The 21,454-nt window shown below is 43.2% G+C and overlaps 2 protein-coding genes across 2 annotated transcripts in view; one reads left to right on the top strand and one right to left on the bottom strand.

The window, feature by feature from the left end:
* LOC139477095 (fibrillin-3-like) overlaps positions 1-789 on the bottom strand; it is a gene marked incomplete at its 3' end in the record, with an annotated part of 12,582 nt that extends 11,793 nt beyond the window's left edge. Inside the window, exon 1 of the mRNA XM_071259644.1 lies at positions 727-789. Within this exon, the coding sequence (XP_071115745.1) occupies positions 727-789 (63 nt within the window). The remainder of the gene's footprint in view (positions 1-726) is intronic.
* The window catches only part of LOC139477063 (monocarboxylate transporter 14-like), a 26,952-nt gene extending 5,498 nt beyond the window's left edge, over positions 1-21,454 (top strand). Inside the window, exons 2-7 of the mRNA XM_071259622.1 lie at positions 8,310-8,794; positions 10,418-10,561; positions 12,380-13,348; positions 14,549-14,728; positions 15,563-15,688; positions 16,231-21,454. Of these exons, the coding sequence (XP_071115723.1) occupies positions 8,524-8,794; positions 10,418-10,561; positions 12,380-13,348; positions 14,549-14,728; positions 15,563-15,688; positions 16,231-16,505 (1,965 nt within the window). The 5' untranslated portion in view covers positions 8,310-8,523 and the 3' untranslated portion in view covers positions 16,506-21,454. The remainder of the gene's footprint in view (positions 1-8,309; positions 8,795-10,417; positions 10,562-12,379; positions 13,349-14,548; positions 14,729-15,562; positions 15,689-16,230) is intronic.

Raw genomic sequence — 21,454 nt, 5'->3', positions numbered from 1 at the left:
GCCTCATGCATAATTCACCGTCGTGACGCAGGTCTGGAGAAGGTATTATGAATCTGAGTATATGGTGTTAAAACAATACAGGTAAAATACGTAATAAAACATCTACCTGTGTAATAGGATATCTACCTGTGTAATAAGACATCTACCTGTGTAATAAGACATCTACCTGTGTAATAAGATATCTAACTGTGTAATAGCATATCTACCTGTGTTATAGGATATCTACCTGTGTAATAGGATATCTACCTGTGTAATAGGATATCTACCTGTGTAATAGGATATCTACAAGTGTAATAAGACATCTACCTGTGTAATAAGACATCTACCTGTATAATAAGATATCTACCTGTGTAATAGGATATCTACCTGTGTGATAAGATATCTACCTGTGTAATAGGATATCTACCTGTGTAATAGGATATCTACCTGTGTAATAAGACATCTACCTGTGTAATAAGACATCTACCTGTGTAATAAGACATCTACCTGTGTAATAGGATATCTACCTCTGTAATAAGACATCTACCTGTGTAATAAGACATTTACCTGTGTTATAGGATATCTACCTGTGTAATAGGATATCTACCTGTGTTATAGGATATCTACCTGTGTAATAAGACATCTACCTGTGTAATAGGATATCTACCTGTGTAATAAGACATGTACCTCTGTAATAGGATATCTACCTGTGTAATAAGATATCTACCTGTGTAATAAGACATCTACCTTGTTGTACGACATGACCTGTGCTATAAGATCGACCTGTTCGTAGATACGAGTGTGAGGCATGCCATCAGCTGGAGGTTGTAGGTCGTGCTTTGTCTGCCGACTCAGCAGTCTGTGCTGTCAGTTTAATTGTGAGTGCGACGTGACATGAATGTTTGATGAGGGAGGTTAAGAAAACATTGATGAAGAGCATCAAAGTTCCCCGCCATATGTGATGACTCAGAAATGCATAATTATGATGTTACTGTGGTAAACAATTAATATTTCGTGCATGGCAAATTAAACGGTAGGAGTTGTTGCTTGGATATACGACACGGAGCTTCTGCATGGCACAAGTGAAAGGCATAACGTTGCATAATTATATTTACCACACACTAGACAAGGCAGGTATAACCAAAAATATATTATTTGCTCCATTTGCACATGGTAGCTGTAGTTTTAAAAAAAAAGTAAATATACTACTCAAAAGAAGTTACGGATCACCCGATTCTTTCATATTGGTAAGGGGTGTTGGGTAACCTAGTGGTTAAAGCGTTCGCTCGTCACGCTGAAGACCCGGGTTCGATTCCCGACATGGGTACAATGTGTGAAGCCCATTTGTGGTGTCCTCCGCCGTGATATTGCTGGAATATTGCTAAAAGCGGCGTAAAACCATACTCATTCGGTCATATTGGTAATGTTAATCTGTCATGGCATGAGAGATTAACTATTGTAATATGAAAGAATCAGGTGATCCTTAACTTCTTTTGAGTGGTATATATGATGTTGTAGCACTTTCTGGCACAAAAAATGAACATGTGGAAAATGTATGGCCTACTATAAATGCATGTAATTAAATACTATAATAACATGCTCTTTGCACTTGATTATGCATTTGGTCATCATTGACGTGATCAAACATACGGAGTCAGTAACACCCATTGCTCCATTGACGAGTCCTTGATTATGCATATTGTTCATCATTATAACAGTGTGTACAGTTTGAAGTCTTCTGGGATCTGGGGTCATGGTGGTGGTTGGTGGTTGAATTGTTTAACGCCGCACTCAGCAATATTCCAGCTATATGACGGCGGTCTGTAGATAATCGAGTCTTGAGGCGACTAACGGGATCGGGTGGTCAGGCTCGCTGACTTGGTTGATACATATGATCGATCCCAATTGCGTGGATCGATGCTCATGATGTCAATCACTGGATTGTCTTGTTCAGACTCGATTTTTTTACAGACCGCCGTCATACAGCTGGAATATTGCTGAGTGCGGCGTTAAACAACAAACAAACACACAATTCATCCACACTAGTAAACTGAAGTAAGAATTATCGCTTGTCTGTTCGGATCAGTCCATATTTGGAGCACCTGTGACTGGGCCATAAAACTGTCCCAAATAGCACACAGATACCCGTGCCTTCATACGTAGGTCAGTGGAACACGGTACTGACGCAAACATATGATAGCTGCCAGCTACGGCTGTGCACTGAATTCCATTAAACGTTTTTTTATGATTATTTTTGACATTTTTTAATTAAACGGTTGACAAACACAACAGCCCTGATGCAAATTCGCCGACTAGCTTTTTCATTTTGCTTCTAGTTTGTTTGCGTTCAACGTGGTTGTTTCACGTGTATCAACAATCACCGGATTGTCTGTTCCAGACTCGATTATTTACAGACCGCTGTCATATTGCTGGAATATTGTTGAGTGCGGCGTTAAACAACAAACACACACATGTATCAAATAGATAGCGCTTCTGCCACAAAATAAACCCGGCACAACCACGGGGGAATGGGTAAAAACATAAATATGGAACTGGGTTAATTTGAAATATAGAACAAAGCAATTCTAAATATTGTCAGTGAACATGAGCACCCAATTAACAATCAAAAGTGTAGCATTTGGAATTAAGCCATATTACATGTGATCAAAGATGGCATTGCTCATCATTCATTGAAAATAAACCAATTCAAAACATTTAGTTTGATTACATAGGAATATGTTATTTTGTTAATGACGATTTCCGGATTATAGTTCGTCTTTTGTATACACCGTGTCAATCGGAAAATGAGTCCTTTTAGGTAAACCGACATAGGATTGTCACATGAAGGGTTTAGAATACAGCAAATTAAACATTTAGCTACATAAAGACGATTGTTGAGTATTATCTTAATGCTGACATAAATTAGCATGAACATTTCATGTTCATGATTCGTATGTTTCGGATACGAGGTCTTAATTTTCAATAAACCAAAATGGCGACTTACAATATAAATGCTATAAAATCAAAGTAATCGCTTCACTTCCCTGCCTTTAGAACAAGGAAGAATGACTGACGTTACAAAGAGATTGAAACAGACTGTTCATACGTGAGAGATGAATGGCGTTTTTACACGACTGATAACATTATGTGCTTTTCATGGTGCGGACCCGTGAAGATTCCGGGGTAGAATAGGTCTTCAGCATCCCATGCTTGCCGTAAACGTGACTATGCTTGTCGTAAAAGGCGACTAACGGGATCGGGTGGTCAGGCCCGCTGACTTGGTTGATGCATGCCATCGATCCCAATTGCGTGGATCGATGCTCATGATATCAATCACTGGATTGTCTGGTCCAGACTCGATTTTTTTACAGACCGCCGTCATATAGCTGGAATATTGCTGAGTGCGGCGTTAAACAACAAACCAATCAACCAATTTCATGGTGCGACGATTAAGGAGCAAAGGACGGAAGAGAGTGAAACCAAGGGTTCCTTCCTGGTAGCTCCGTCTGACCTCATTTTGAAGCATACAAGCTACCTGTGAAGATTCGGGTAGAATACGTCATCAGAACCCATGCTTGCCGTAAAAGGCGACGATGTTTGTAGCATGAGGCAACTAACGGGATCAGGTGGTCAGGCTCGCTGACTTGATTGATGCATGTCACCGTATCCCAATTGCGTGGATAAATGCTCATGATGTCAATCACTGGATTGTCTGGCCCAGACCCGATTATTTACAGACCGCCGGCATATAGCTGGAATATTGCTGATAGTGGCGTTAAACAACAAACAAACCAAAACACATACATGTTTGAAGGGAAATGGGGAATATATATCAACTCAAAATATTGCTATGACAAGAAATATAATGAATAAGAACTTCTTTATTACATGGACACAACATTTAAGGGCCACAGGGTGCGGTCGGGTAGCCTAGTGGGTAAAGCGTTCGCTCGTCACGCCGACATCTTCCCGAGGCAAGAGTGTTAACTGACATTAAAAGTCCAGTTTCCACCCTTGCCGAACTATGCTGGAATTACTGGGCTTTATCGTAGCGCCACCAGTGGCTATTACCAGTTATGTCCCTTCGAAGCCTCTCCTATGGCCCAATCAGATTCCACCTTTCGCATCACTTGCGTTTGTTTCACACAAAATGGTGGCGCCGAGTCAGGACGAGCTGATCGATAATCAAGGTATATATTGTGATAAGACGGGTCTTACATCGCGAAATGCATCAAATCATGTGAGCACCTTGATTAAAAAAATGAAAAGATTTGGAAAATATCTGCTGACAACGAGTTGGCGGTGCACATGTTTTGCAAATCCTGGAATCGACCGAAATCTGCACAACAGTTTTCGAACCGGATTTCGATTTCGGTGCGCGATTTTGATTGGACTATGCATAAACTCTTTAGTCCAGCCAAAATATAACTCCATAATACCAGCCTAGTTCGGCAAGGGTGGAAACTGGACTTATATACTCAGTTAACTCGCTTGCCTCGGGAAGATGCACGCCGAAGACCCGGGTTCGATTCCCGACATGGGTACAATATGTGAAGCCCATTTCTGGTGTCCCCCGCCATGATTTGGATGGGATATTGCCAAAAGCGGCGTAAAACCATACTCAATCACTCACCAAGGGCTACATCCTGTCTCTTCATCAGACCCACGATGCAACAGGTGTTCAAGTCTCCATGATTGTTTTACAGTTATGATAATAGGTACATGTACGGTGTCACGTACTAGTGAGTGGTTCACCTCGAGCTGCGACCTTGGCCTTGTGAGATATACGGTGTAATTGTTACCTGTCGAGCGGACTTCACTTGAGACAGGTGCGGTAGGGTCACGTGACACGAAGTACCTCACACAATCAGTCATATTTCACCTTGAAGCACGTGCATGTTGAACACGCGACAGCGGTAGCCGACTCTCCTATTGTTTTCCGACCGCTCAGCCCAGGGCATGCGTCTCACTTCGTCAACCTGTCGGGGATTAACCATAAGGGCAGATGCAGCTTCTCTTATCATTGAAAACACGTTCTAGATTGTTAGCTCACCTTGACATGGTTAACTTTTGAGTCTTCACACGCTACTATAAAGGACACAACAGGGTCATATTCCTTTAAAATGCCCTTAAGATGAAGGCCATGGTCACAGATGATCACACAAACAGCGTATGACCCCAATTAAATTTTGGGTTTGAAAGAATAATCGCAGTCGATTGTCTCCAGTTGTAGACTTTATTGCACGTTAATTACAGGTCAAGGTAAGCACAATGCAAAGCGATTGTTAAGAAAGTGCGCCGAATAAAAAGACCAAAATGTCTTTGGCTTTGTTCATGAAAGTTTATATATTAAAACATTAATTCATTTTTTAAGCTTCCTGTTTGTTTTATGGATTTTTAAAGGTAATTTCTTAAGTACAATTCCTTTACTTTAGTACTTTCCTGGGTTAATTCAACATTTATATTGTCTGAATTATGCATGAGCATTTGGTTTCCGAAAACGTATTAAGAAGCAAGGTGAACGTTTGTCCTTGAAGATCAGTAGGATTATCAGTAATAATAATCATAATCATAATATTAATAATTGGCAATTTATATTGCACATATTTTCCCACCACACAGGGGCATGCGCAAAGCGCTATTATTACCCCGGTCACAGGATCACTGTGCACTTAAAAAGTATTCTCGGCTCCCTGCGGAGTATACAGTTCAAGCTGCCTGTTAGACGCTAGAAGGTATCTGTAGCAATGCCCCGGTCTCTGTGTGTGTCAATGCCCCGGTCTCTCTGTAGCAATGCCCCGGTCTCTCCCCGGTGTCAATGTCCCGAAGTGCTGATTTTTGTCTTGGGCTTTATTTGAATATTTTTCTGACAGGTATTTGAATATTTTTCGGACACGTATTTGGATATTTTTCGGACAGGTATTTGAATATTTTTCGGACAGGTATTTGGGCTTTAATTGATTATTTTTTCGGACAGGTATTTGAATATTTTTCGAACAGGTATTTGAATATTTTTCGAACAGGTATTTGAATATTTTTCGGACAGGTATTTGACTATTTTTCGGACAGGTATTTGGGCTTTATTTGAATATTTTTCGGACAGGTATTTGAATATTTTTCAGACAGGTATTTGAAAATTTTTCGAACAGGTATTTGAATATTTTTCAGACAGGTATTTGAATATTTTTCGGATAGGTATTTGGGTTTTATTTGAATATTTTTCTGACAGGTATTTGAATATTTTTCGAACAGGTGTTTGAATATTATTCTGACAGGTATTTTTAATATTTTTCGAACAGGTATTTGAATATTTTTCGAACAGGTTATTGGGGGCTAAGGTGTATGATTCAACCGTCTGGAGTACTTGACCCCCCTCCCTCCCTCCCTCGCAGTGCCCATTGTGATGCATCGTACTGGTATCAATGCCATACACCCAGTACCTTCAGAACTCTAGCACAGATACAGTCAGTATTCATGTCACTGTCACTGGGATAGGTTGGTATTGGTTTCATCTGTACTGAAGTTCAAAGCATATACTGTTCAATGACTATGCACATTTCCTTGCAAATAAAACCTTTAAAGGGGAAGTGTACACGCAAAAATCACTTTCTTTCTTTTTCTAAACAAAACGCAATTTTAGAATTAGTTAGTATCTGTGTTTGAAAATATACACTAATTTTTTTTCACAGTGAAAGTAGGAAGCTCACAATAGTGTGAAAGTGATATGCCGTTATGAGGCCTTCGTTTTACGAGCGAAATAGGCCTGAGTTATCCCCCTTAGATTATGACGTAATTGGTGCCAATTCAACTGGGTCCCTGTCTATTCTCAACGCAAAAGATATCAAGGACCAGTTTGCGGTAAAACAACATGGTCTACGACACACTCCGGCGCAGTGGTGACTCAGCATAACACAATTCTGGCTGGCATCTGAGATGCTAGAATCACAAAACTGTACCTACACCACGTGAAGCGGCTCTAACAAAGCATGATGACGTCATAATGTTTATCAATTGGCACCAATGACGTCATATTGCAAGGGGCATAAGCCATGGTGTTTTTGTTATGGAAAAAGAACACTTGGTAAATGTGAAAAATATAAATCGTTTTAGTGCAATAAATATGTTAATTAAATATGATGTTTTTATATTTTTGTCTATGATACTTCTATGTTAACACTTTTAATGTGGAAAAAGTACAAGAAAAAATGGTTCATTTCCGTGTGAACTTGCCCTTTAAGGTTTAAACAGCAGACCCGTAAGGGAAATATGTGTCCGTGTGATATTTCGTTTGTGCGGAAACTTTTGGCCGTGGTCGAGGGGAAATGTCCATGTAATACAAGAATGTGTCCGCGTAAGAGGGGAATGTGTCGTGTTTGAGGGGAATGTGTCTTTTGTGATGGGAATGTGTCGTGTGTGAGTGGAATGTGTCGTGTGTGAGAGGAAATTTGTCGTGTGTGAGGGGAATGTGTCTTGTGTGAGAGGAATGTGTCGTGTGTGAGGGGAATGTGTCTTGTGTGAGAGGAATGTGTCTTGTGTTAGAGGAACGTGTCGTGTGTGAGAGGAATGTGCCGTGTGTGCGAGGAATGTGTCGCGTGTGAGGGGAATGTGTCGTGTGAGGGGAATGTGTCGTGTGAGGGGAATGTGTCGTGTGTGTGAGGACTGTGTCGTATGTGAGAGGCATATTTTGTGTGTGAGAGGAATGTGTCGTGTGTGAGGGGAATGTGTCGTGTGTGAGAGGAATGTGTCGTGTGTGAGGGGAATGTGTCGTGTGAGGGGAATGTGGCGTGTGTGAGAGGAATATTTTGTGTGTGAGAGGAATATTTTGTGTGTGAGAGGAATGTGTCGTGTGTGAGGGGAATGTGTCGTGTGTGAGAGGAATGTGTCGTGTGTGAGAGGAATGTGTCGTGTGTGAGGGGAATGTGTCGTATCTGAGGGAAATGTGTCGTGTGTGAGAGGAATGTGTCGTGTGTGAGGGCAATGTGTCCATATGTGACAGATATATGTCGGCGTTTGAGATGAAATGCTGACACAGCACACCACATGACGCTTCTCAACATGTAGGGCTGTTTACGTCAACCCGGGGCCGCATGGTTGACTATAAATGAATTGAAGTAAAATAATAGTTCACCGTGTACTCAGCCTGCACTCCTGGAGCAGCACACAATATACGTGGGAATGCTACCTTCTGTTTTGAGTGTCGGGTTAACCCAGTTCGTCCACTCTTGACCTTTGCTTGGACTTAGGCGTTAGGGGTTGACCCTTAAAGACAAGATGCCAAGCAGGTGACAAGGTGATTTATTACTATAACATATATCCATGTTATTTTGCAGGCACCTGTCTACGACATTACAACTCCTCAAAGGACATGACGTTTGGATGACCGCACCTGCAAATCTCGTTTAAACGAGATTTGAATTTTTCCCGTTCGAAGTCTCGGTTAAATGAGATTTGAGCCCTTTCACTCTCCAGGTGTCCCATGAGAGCGGATATCTCGCTGAAGCTATATAACGTTAAAGTGAAGAGGTTGGTAGACAAGGAGACAACATGCCAAGTAAAGAGAAAAAAAACGGTCTACAAAATGGCCAGGATGAAAACATGGCGTCTACAAATGAAGTTGATGCGTATATTCCCACACCGCCGGACGGAGGATGGGGCTGGGTGATCGTCGCCGCGTCTCTCGTCTGCAACATTATCGTGGACGGCATCGGGTACACCTTTGGTATATTCTTGTTGGAATTCACAACATTCTTCAACGAGTCCAAGAGTAAAGTGGCACTGGTTGGGTCTGTCCAGGTGGGGACCTACTTGTGCGTAGGTAGGTACGAGGCAACTAGTCCTGCACCATGACCGTGGAATATATTTATTTTATGAAAAAATAATAATCTAGAAATGCATACAAAAGCAAGTCTAGCCAGCTCAAGCTAGCTCTATTCTGAAATCAGCATAGGGAATTTTTTTTATTTTTAGAGTCAAGAAGGATATTGTGTAATATAAGATTTCAAAGACTAAATGTTAGTCTACGGGGCAACCTGCGTCTTTTACTCCGTGTGTTCCAAACATAAGCACGTTTAGATTTCAGGGTAAGGAAGGCACTCAGTGTCGCAAACATGTGATAAGACATGACGTCATTGGAATAGATTGTCATGGGATGCTAACACTGAAACGATTTCCCGACATAAGTTGTCTTTGGTACTCTGTGGTAAGTGAGAGAGTGAGTTGGGTTTAACGCCGCTTTTAACATTATTCCAGTTATATCACGGCGTGTCAGCTTAATGTGGGAGGAAAGCCCGAAGTGATGCAGGTCTCAGACGTTTACCACTTCGGTGAAACCCACGAGCACGGGTATGGTGCTGACAAACCTAGAAACATAATCGGGGCGAACCGGGATTCGAACCCCCAATCTTAGGTTTCTGGCGTGTCCAGGGGACGCAACTCTGCACAGCGAATCGCGGCGCCTTCGACGACTGGGCCACCCGTGCCCCCTCTCTGTCGTAAGAGTTGACAGAATTCGGATCTCACGATCCCAATGTCTAAGTACGAATAGTATTTGTAGACAAACATCATCTATTGATAGATTGTAATTAAATTACCAGCTGGTAGTTACTACGATGTCAAAGAACGTACCGTTTTTCCTCTATTTGACTGGTGTCCCCCGCCGTGATATTGCTGGAATATTGCTAAAAGCGGCGTAAAACCATACTCACTCACTCACTCACTGTTTGACGCCCGGGCTCCTATTTATTTCGGACAAGCCTTTGACCCGGCGTCAATTAAAGGCCCGGCGTCTATTGGAGGCCCGGCTTCTATTAATACCCCCATTTCATTATGACCACGAATGAAAGGGATCATTAATTGATCGACCCGGCGTCTTTTAGGGGCCCGGCTTCTATTTTTTGCACTGAACAATTGACCCGGCTTCTAATAGAGGCCCGGCGTCTAATAGAGGAAAGACGGTACATGCCTTGTTTTTGAGGCAAATGTAAACTAAACGTTTGCCATGCGATGGTTTTCTGGGTTCTAGCGAGTATGGTTTTACGCCGCTTTTAGCAATATTCCAGCAATATCACGGCGGCGGACACCAGAAATGGGCTTCACACATTGTACCCATGTGGGGAATCGAAAGCGAACGCTTTAACCACCAGGCTACCCGACCGCCCCATTCCGGGTTAAGAATTGGTCCCCAGCAACATATGCTTGAAGTTCAAGGCCGCTAAATGGATCAGCGGTAATGTCTGTTGAATGGGCTCCCTGGTCGAGACTCCATTATTTTCAGACGGCACGATTTATCAGATAATTAGACATTTATATCGAACCTTGTGCCAGACCAGATACGCCCCAGTTGACTAGCTCTAGCTCTGATTTGATCACATGTCATAATAAAATTAAACTTTAGAAAAAAAGAAGCATTAACCAATCAGGTTATTTGTTTTCATTCTAGGGCCAATCGTTAGCGCCCTTACAAACAAGTTCGGATGTCGGCCCGTGTGCATGGCCGGCAGTGTCATAGCAACCATAGGCTTCGCCGTCAGCACATTCTCTCCAAATGTGGAAATCCTGATTCTCACTTACGGCGTCATTGGAGGTAAGTTGGCATGCACTTTACATGAGGAGCGGACCCGTGAAGATTCCGGGGTAGGAGAGGTCTCCAGCAACCCATGCTTGCCGTAAAAGGTGACTATGCTTGTCGTAAAATGCGACTTACGGGATCGGGTGGTCAGGCTCGCTGACCTGGTTGAAACAAGTCATCGATCCCAATAGCGTGGATCGATGCTCATGATTTTAATCACTGGATTGTCGTCATATAGCTGGAATATTGCTGAGTGCGGCGTTAAACAACAAACAAACAAACAAACATGAGGAGCGGCGAATACGTGACCCCTCCGACTAACACGGAAGTAGCGAATGGCTTGACGTCTAACCGAGGCCTGAAACTTATTCTCCTTGTCTATGATGTCATACTTGAGATGACGTCACATTGACGTGACGTCATGTTTATTTGATGGTCGTGTTATTCTTGTATTTCGTACCTGTTGCGTCCTTTAGTACCTCATTAAGGCACTGACCATTTGATATTAATATTTGATATAGATGATATTCCACGTGTCGAGTGACGGGGACAAATGAGATATTTTCACGAAAATATCTCCTTTCCCACCGTCACTCGTTGAGAAAAACATAATATTTCACAAGACACATGGAATATCCTATTTATTATATACTTTTTGTGAAGTTGTCTGCCGGAAAATTAAATATTTCATTACAAATGTAAAACCTTGAAACGTAAATTCTCCCTACCTAACACACAGGGACGGTTCACTACCCCTTGTATTTGCAACGTAAAAAGTACTCTCGTGTCAGCAAAATCTTAAACAATGTAAATAAAAGTATCAACAAATATTTAGGGTCTTTTTTCATACCTGTTGATATGATTCTATACATAATCAACTTTTAACAAAAAATATTCTTGAAAACTACGAGACCGCTGTTGGAAGCGAAAGAATACACGCTGGTCAAGTAACAAAAATAGCGCTTTGGGAAACTAACAGTCTCGATTGACGAGTTAAATGATAAATTTACAGTTTATAACAAAGCATTTACAAGAGAATAACAAACGATGAGAAGCGATATTAACTCCATGAATGACGATCTGTCATTATTTTGCCTTGTCAAAGTGGAACTAACGTAAGCTGGACGTCAACAGTTTGTTTTCGGGCTAAACACTAGATAAAGGGAGACCATTTGAGGGGAGGTAACTGTTGTATGACAATAGTTCCGTCAAAGTGTTATGTTCACTGCAATGAGTAGTCGTTAGTAAGTGTGGTGTTTCGCCGCTTTTAGCAATATTCCAGCAATATCACGGCGGGGGACACCAGAAATGGGCCCCATTGTACCCATGTCGGGATTCGAACCCAGGTCTTCGGCGCGAAGGGCAAACGCTTTAACCACTAGGCTACCCGACCGCCCCTCACTGCAAAGAAAATATCACCTTTCTCAACTTCGGAAAACTCAGCCTTTCACACTGAAGTATATGATAAATATATATATTTTTAGTTAAAACAATGTTATTAAAGTATTTTTTATTTAAATCACCCGACAGCAATGTATTTTATGTGGCTCAGAGTGAGTGAGTGAGTTAATGCTTTACGTCACATCGGCAATATTTCAGCCATATCGTGACCATATGTGGCTCATAATTTTTCAAGTGGCTCATAATTTTTCAAGTTTGAAGCATCATTATCTATTTAAAGCGTTTTCGGGGGCAGGTTTTTAATTCCGAGAGAATCGTGAATAATGTAGACGTGCCATACTACGTGGATACCACCACATTAGTTAAATATTATGTTTGAAATATATTTGGATTCATAGCATTTTATGTCTGGCTGTGTTGTTGTTGTTTCAGGGTTCGGTTTCGGCATGATGTACCTTCCCGCCATCGTCAGTGTGGGGTTCTACTTCGAGAAGAAGCGCGCCATTGCTACTGGCATCGGCGTGTGCGGGTCCGGAGTTGGGATGTTCATATTCGCCCCATTCTCTCGCTACCTACTCGACACCCTAGAGTGGAAGAGCGCGCTTCTAATCCTATCAGGAATTGTTTTTAACGGCATGGTGTGCGGGATGTTAATGCGCCCCCTGGCGGCGCCAGGTAAGAAGAAACCCAAGAAGGAGAACGTGACTGATATGATTTCTAAATCAAAGCCAATCGTGAAAAATAAATTCTTAGTATTGGACTCCGCTAAACCAACAAGTGGCGCAGCTTACTCCTCGGTTCCAAATATGGTAATGCATTCAACCCGCACAGAAGACAATTCCACATCAAAGAGTAAGGACAAGCCTATTGATGCTTCCAAATACATAGCATCTATCCCTGATGACGATTTGGACAAGGCGGAAGTGGAACCTTTGGTCCAAAAAATTGGATTTTTGGACGTGGAGGACAGGATTCACCAAAGCAGCCCCCGTCGTGCTCACGACTTAACATTTATATCCGAAGCCAACTTAAACAAGATCAAGACGGACCTGTCTCGCCCGATGTACCGGAAGGACATCTTCTACAGCGGCAGCATCATGAACATCCAACAGTTCAAGTCGCAGCCGGACATGAAAGACTACATCCGCAGCGTGACGAGCATTCCCAGCGTGCACATGGAGAAGACGTGCTTCACGTGCGAGTGGATACCCAAGCCTGCACGTGACACGCTGTCTGAGATGCTTGACGCCAAGCTCCTGAAGAACCCAACCTTCCTCCTCATCTGTTTCGGCAACGTCTTGGCCATGTTGGGCTTCTACGTCCCCTTCGTCTACCTCGTGGACCGCGCTATCTCGCTGGAGATCGACGAGTCGCAGGCAGCTTTTCTTCTGTCCATCATAGGTAAGTCTGAACACAAGGCGGGGTAGAATTGGTCTTCAGAAACCCATGTTTGTCGTAAAAGGCGACAATGCTTGGCGTAAGAGCGACTAACGGGATCGGGTGGTCAGGCTCGCTGACTTGGTTGATGCATGTCATCGTATCTCAGTTGCGTGGATCGCTGCTCATGATATTGATCACTGGATTGTCTGGTCCAGACTCGATTATTTACAGACCGCCGTCATACAGCTGGAATATTGCTGAATGCGATGTTTAATAACAAACAAACAAACAGAATATAATGACAACAATATCAATCTGTAATATCCAAAAATATATACCAATTGCGCCGATAATTGACAAGGCGTTCATATAGATACAGTTTATGTATTTTGATGGCTTGTGGTGAATTTGATCACGCTCAGAAGGTACCTAAACCATTCAGCCATACTCACATAACGATCTGTGATCTGATTGGCAGACTTTTGGGGAACCCACAAATTATCGGAACTGGTCGTGCTTTTAAGTCTGGCACAAGGACCGAACATCTGGTTTGCTTTGTGAAATAGACTGACAAGAGTTGCTTCCCCTTAGCCATTAAGTTTGTCATCAGCCTCCCCTCTGCCTAGTTATATTAGGTTGTCCCATGTTTCATATTTATTTTTGTTTTAAATTCGGCATTCAACAGCCAGTTCATACACATGTATGAGTAGATTCGCCTAATCTAATTCGCCAAATTTGGATAGCCCTTTGGCGTCCAAGGAACCTCTCTTACCGTGGGATGAATTCCCAGTTTCATCAACATTGTTAACGCCAGACACCAACATCATTCGGGCTTTCCACCTACATTGAGCAGATATACCGCGAATGCAGTTCAAAGCTCACTCACTCACTCACTCACTCACTCACTCACTCACTCACTCACTCACTCACTCGTTCACTCACTCGTTCACTCACTCACTCACTCACTCACTCACTCACTCACTCACTCACTCATAGAGCGTCCACCCGGAGAGCGGAAGGTCGATGGTTCGATTCCCGGCTGCATCATGCCAAAAGACGTTAAACGCTGGTACCTGTTGCTAACCTGTCTGGCTCTCGGCATGAAGGGGCTAAAACAAAGACTGGTCTGCTCGAAGTCACACGCGCATCGCACTATAAGTGCAATAATCTTGAACGCAACGTTAAACCCCATTTTACCTTCTCTCACTCACTGTGTTTCAGGAATAACCAACACCATTGGACGTGTCCTCGCGGGCTTTCTGGCAGATCTTCGGAAAATTGACAGCCTCATGATCAACAACGTCGCAATGCTGCTGCTGGGGATATCGACGATGCTGGCCCCGTTCTGCAACACCTACCCCCTTTTGTGTGCATTTGCTGCCTTCTTCGGTCTGTGTGTCGGTAGGTCACCCGTGTTTGCCTTCGTGACGAGTTTCGTCCCTTAGACGTACCAGTATCCTGTCATCATAGGTTCGAATCGCTGTTCGCCTTGATTATGTTTCTAGGTCTGTCAGCATTTCCATTAGCGTTGGAATTACCAATTCGTAAACGGCCGTGACAAACCATGGAATATCTTAAAACTGTTTAAAGCCAACCCGTGCATAACCAGGGTAGAATTGATCTTCAGTAACCAATGCTTGCCGTAAAAGGTGACTATGCTTATCGTAAGTGGCGACTAACGGGATTGGCTCGTTGACTTGGTTGATGCATGTTATCGTATCCCAGTTGCGTGGATCGATGTTCATGATATCAATGACTGGATTTGCTGCTCCAGACTCGATTATTTACAGACCGCCGTCACATAGCTGGAATATTGCTGAGTGCGGCGTTAAACAACAGACAAAGGAGTGAGTGAGTTGGGGTTAACGCCGCTTTGACAGTATTCCAGTAATATCACGGAGTGTCAGCTTAATGTGGAAGGAAAGCCCGAAATGATACAGGTATCAAACGTTTACCGCTTTGGTGGAAACCACGAGCACGGGTATGGTGCTGACAAACCTAGAAACATAATTGGGGCGAACCGGGATTCGAACCCACAATCATAGTTTTCGGGCATGCCCAAGGGACGCAACTTTGCACAGCGAATTGTGGCGCCTCAGATGACTGGGCCTCTGGTGTCCCCACAAATAAGGAACATTTCCAATTATTCGTTAATATTTGTTGATCCGGACGAGGCTAATGGTAAAGCATGAATGTCTGCATGCGTTATTTGATGATAACTCTCTCTGTCCTCAGCTGCCTACATCTCCCTCACGTCTATCATCATTTGTGACCTGCTGGGCCTGGAGAACCTGACCAATGCCTTCGGCCTGCTCACTTTGGCACGTGGAATATCTTCTACAGCCGGCCCACCGCTCGCAGGTGCGTCGTCCTACATTCACATTCACTCGGGTTTCATCGACATGGGTCGTCCTACATTCACAAACACTCGGGTGTCTTCGGCATTGGTCGTCCAACATTCACAAACATTTGGGTGTCTTCGGCATGGGTCGTCCTACATTCACATTCACTCGGGTGTCTTCGGTATGGGTCGTCCTACATTCACATTCACTCGGGTGTCTTCGGCATTGGTCGTCCTACATTCACATTCACTCGGTTGTCTTCGGCATTGATCGTCCTACATTCACAAAATAGGCATATCGGCCTATGATTGTCGTGAGAGTCTGCTACGACTGCGCGACTCCTTCAATGGCCTCATTGCGTGACATCGTTCCCCAGTGATGTCGCCACGGTAACGTTAACGTTGATGCGGCATAAGGTGAAACCGTTTACCTACACCTGCCACAAGTTCTGAACATTATTTATTAGATTCAGTTTATTAGACGTACAAATAAATTGGCTTTCGTTTTTTGCTGCTGAACCTTTGACGCAAGATTAAATATGGATTTAATTTGTAATTGCAGGTGCTGTGTACGACCTTAACAATTCGTACGATACCTCGTTCTACCTAGGTGGCGCTTTGGTGATAGGGGGCGCCCTCTGCCACTTCCTGCTCAAATTTCCCTGTTTTAGTACGTCAGACCGAGTTGTGGAGATCGGTCTTGCCGAGGACGGTCCAGATCCCATAATTCACATGGAAGAAGTCAAACCGGAAGTAGAAGTTATCTCCCCTCCTGCTGCTGCCAAAATACCCGAAATTGTCATCGACAGTACCAGTGACAGAGAGAAGGAGGACTGAAGATGCTAACGGGTCGGGGAATAGTAAACTGTCGAGGAATCGTACTGAACAAAGCCAGCAAATCCATGAAGCTACCTCAGTGATATTGAGGTAAAATGAGAAGACTGTACAGCTCAAAGTCGAATAGCTTTCCCTGTGAAGTTCGGGATTTTATTGTGAGCCGAGATATGTGTTACCTCGAACATCGAGATATGTGTTACCTCGAACATCGAGATATGTGTTACCTCGAACATCGAGATATGTGTGTTTACCTCAACATTTACACACATTTGTTGAAGATGTTCTATACTTAATCGTGAGTTTCCGATGGAGTAGCAGTATCGGACCTGTCTCATACAAAGTGCCTATTGCTTAAGCCTGACTCGGGTCAGACAGCAGTGTGTGTGGTAGCTTGTTAGCTTCAGGATCCGGATCGCTTCCCTACTATTTGTACAGCCAGTATTCCCGTTATCACATGGCTGCAATAATGTTATATTGTAAGTGTCTGTAACACTTACCCATCTCTTCGCTGTAGTTCGGTGACGGAATGTATACTATAGGACACCCACGGGAGGATAGTTCGTGGCCGAAGAGCCGAAAGCTCAAATGGGAGCCATTTATTGATTTGACATGATCAGCAAGGTCGTCACCAACACCAGTGATGTATGTCTCAGAAGGCATCACAGCGTCTGTCCCATTTTTATATAGTGGACGGTCTGTTGTATCTTACCTTTGTCTATATATATATGGACACACAAGGCCGATCTGAGCTGACAGTCATTGTCCGCAGGGAAATGTGTTTTGTCTGTATTGTTGATATAGTTTTTTTATTGATAGCCCTGTGTTTCCGATAATAGCCCATGTGTCTGATGATAGCCCTGTGGTTCTGATGATAGCCCTGTGGTTCTGATGGTACTCTGTATTTCTGCTGATGGTCCCATGTGTCTGATGATAGCCCTGTGGTTCTTGATGGTACTCTGTATTTCCGCTGATGGTCCCATGTGTCTGATGATAGCCCCATGGGTCCGATAGTAGCCCGGTGTCTTCACTTCGACTCTGTGTTTCTAATGATATTTCCAATGAATCCCCATGTTTCAGGCGAACCCCCATGTTTCAGGCGAACCCCCATGTTTCAGGCGAACCCCCATGTTTCAGGCGAACCCCAATGTTTAAGGCGAACCCCCATGTTTCAGGCGAACCCCCATGTTTCAGGCGAACCCCAATGTTTCAGGCGAACCTCAATGTTTCAGGCTAACCCCAATGTTTCAGGCGAACCTCAATGTTTCAGTTGAATCACCATGTTTCAGATCCTTATTCCAATGATTCAGATGAATCCCACTGTTTTTTCGCAGTTCCTAATTGTGATGATACCGGCTTTCCGATGATGTCCATATAGCCAATGATACCTTGTGTTTCTGATAAAACCGTAGGTTTTAATGCATTACCCCTTGCGTCTGATTCGTGATCTCCGTATGTCTCTGGGAGGTCATCTACCGATGTTCCCAGGATACGTGTCGTCTTAGTGTCTTCATGTATCCCTGTGGTTCTGAAGCTACTCCTTTTTTTCAAAATAATTCCGTTGTTGTGATACTATGTGGTTCTAATGATGCCTTGTGTTTTCTCTGATTGTATGATGGTACCTAGTGTATCTGATGGTACCTTGTGGTTCTAAGGATGCCTTGTGTTTCTTCTGATTGTATGATGGCACCTAGTGTGTCTGGTGGTACCTTGTGTTTCCTCTGATTGTATGATGGTCCCAAGTGTATCTGATGGTACCTTGTGGTTCTAATAATGCCATGTGTTTCCTCTGATTGTATGATGGTCCCTTGAGTGTCTGGTGGTACATTTATGATTCTGGTAGTACCTTGTGGTTCTAATGATGTCTTCTGTTTCCTCTGATTGTGTGATGGTACCTAGTGTGTCTGGTGGTACCTTATGATTCTGGTGGTACCTTGTGGTTCTAATGATGCCTTCTGTTTCCTCTGATTGTATGATGGTACCTAGTGTGTCTGGTGGTACCTTATGATTCTGGTGGTACCTTGTGGTTCTAATGATGCCTTCTGTTTCCTCTGATTGTATGATGGTACCTAGTGTGTCTGGTGGCACCTTATGATTCTGGTGGTACCTTGTGGTTCTAATGATGCCTTCTGTTTCCTCTGATTGTATGATGGTACCTAGTGTGTCTGCTGGTACATTTATGATTCTGGTGGTACCTTGTGGTTCTAATGATGCCTTCTGTTTCCTCTGATTGTATGATGGTACCTAGTGTGTCTGGTGGCACCTTATGATTCTGGTGGTACCTTGTGGTTCTAATGATGCCTTCTGTTTCCTCTGATTGTATGATGGTACCTAGTGTGTCTGGCGGCACCTTGTGCTTCTACCTTGTATTTCCCCTTGTACCTAGTGTGATGGTACCGTGTGTTTTGTATGGTACTTGTGCTTCTCATGCCACCTTCTGTTTTCCCTGCTTGTCTGATGGTACCATTTGATTCTCATAGTCCCCCATGTTCGTGGTGGATGTCTGTGTGTGTCTGTCCCAAGTTTCTACGACTCCTTGCGGCTGACAGACTACAGTCCTCAAACAAAGTCAGCTCACACTCTACCTCAGGCAGGTGCCCCTTCGCGGACACAACCGTAGCATAACATGCCATGAGGCCCCCCAGTGCACTGCACAGTCACATGATAAAATTCGACTCGTTTGTGACACGATTTAAGAGTCATGGACGTGTGGGAATTTCATATATTTAATTTTGGAACCTGGGTGATTTATACCAATGATTTTTCGTAATGAAACATGAAGGCAGTTCCAAAGGCAAGTAGACTGCCTCATGAGCCAACACGCACATGTGGTAAAGTTTGGTATTTGTTCCGAACAGAAACCTTTCTTCATGACCTGTTTGGTGATCACGTTGATCCTTATTGACAGTGATGTGTCTCAAGAGAACAATTGCCTTGCCTTTGCATGTGTTGTGACTGGAGGGCCAGGATACGTTCACCTTTTCTCGAACACCTGTAATTAACACTGTTTGATAGTGATTCTTAAGCACATGCTTATGATATAGTCGGAAGCATATAGTCGACTCTGCTTTTGGCTGAGAATTCGTTTGAAAATGGAAACGGTTTTGTAGCATTTCCTTATGAATTTTGCTCCTCGTGAAATTGCCCTGGCCTCCAAATTGTGTTTTTATATAATCTAATGTTAAAAATCGGTTATAAACACTGGTTCATTAAAACATTTACTTTGCAGCCTATGAATCGTTGACCAAGCCTTCCAAGAATGTTTGTTTCCGTGCGCAAGGAAAATAACAACTCCAAGATCGCGTTTAGTCATGCTCATTTGACACGTGCTCGGTTTACTGCTCGATTTTACTTATCATTTTTGTAGACCAGAAATGTTTTATCGATGCTCAGATTATCAAATTCTTTCTCATGTTTTTATCACGTTGTTCTTGTGAATAATGTAACCTCAGAACAGTGACCCCCCAACAATCCGACCATTACTTTTAGGAAAGTCTACCAGTGTACACATGACATACATTCCTAATAAGTATATGCCAGGATATTATTTAAGTTCTCTGATCATGTAGTCTTTACATACCCGAATATATATGTGTGTGTTGTATCGAGGTAACCCTAAACTCGGATGTAATCAATTAGTTAGTTTGTTTGTTTGTTTGTTGTTTAACGCCGCACTCAGCAATATTCCAGCTATTTGACGGCGGTCTGTAAATAATCGAGTCTGGACCAGACATTCTGATATCATGACCTGAGCATCAATCCTCACAGTTGGGATACGATGACATACATCAACCACGTCAGCGTGCCTGACAACCCAATCCCGTTAGTCGCCTCTTATGACAAGCATAAGTCGCCTTTTACGGCAATCATGGGTTACTGAAGACCTATTCTACCCCGAATCTTCACGGGTCTCATGTAGATGCTTGAGAAGGGCATGCCCTTAAAGGTGTTCATTGGCGTCTCTCAATCTGACATCAACACCAATGCTAACATGAACGTCACCCCAAGATGCCCATGATGTTCATTAATCCTCAAGCCTTTAGATCGCACTCACAAGCATTTGTATTCGAAATATTCGATTTTTCATATCATTCTTGAAGATCAGGAATATTTTACCAATGCTCAGAATGCCAAACTGTTGCTCATTTTTTTATCACGTTGCTCTTGCTCAGAACGCCGACACCCAACAATCGGACGATTAATTACAGGAAAGTCTACTGTCTACTGTCTACTGTACACGCAGGGTCCGTGCAGGGCATGTCATCAGTGGTGTTCCTGGAGTTCCTGGTGTTCCTGGTGTTCTTGGTGTTCTTGGTGTCCATGGTGTTAACCTTAAAACTTCTCAAGCATGGCTTGATTTATCAGTTTCTAAGACACCGAATGAGTCATTTCATATTGGTTATCAGAGTGAGTGAGTGAGTTGGGCTTAACGCCGCTTTTAACAGTATTCCAGTCATATCACGGCGTGTCAACTTCATGTGGGAGGAAAGCCCGAAGTAATGCAGGTCTCAGACGTTTACCGCTTCGGTGAAACCCACGAGCACGGGTATGGTGCTGACAAACCTAGAAACATAATCAGCGCGAACCGGGATTCGAACCCACAATCAAAGGTTTCTGGCGTGCCCAAGGGACGCAACTCTGCACAGCGAATTGCGGCGTCTTAGACGACTGGGCCACCCGTGACCCCCTGGTTATCAGAATGAACATTGTAGAAAACGTTAAGATGGATTAGAATTGGCACCGCTACACCCATTGCTCGTTTCATATTAATACGATGATGCATATATATGTCACACATCAACGCTGGTATTGAAGGAGGTGTACCGGAAGTACATTTGTTGTTTCATATGTAAAAGCCACTATTTTTGTATGTTTAAATGTCTTTTATTTCATAATGTAAACTTTTAATGTATGTGATCACTGATGACGTGCTGGAATAAACAACAGTGCCA

The sequence above is a fragment of the Haliotis cracherodii genome, unplaced genomic scaffold (assembly GCF_022045235.1).
Source record: "Haliotis cracherodii isolate W230 unplaced genomic scaffold, xgHalCrac1.p SCAF_31, whole genome shotgun sequence".
Classification (NCBI taxonomy): domain Eukaryota; kingdom Metazoa; phylum Mollusca; class Gastropoda; order Lepetellida; family Haliotidae; genus Haliotis; species Haliotis cracherodii.
Note: the sequence above shows the minus strand (reverse complement) of the source record. Positions and strands in the feature narration are given on the sequence as shown.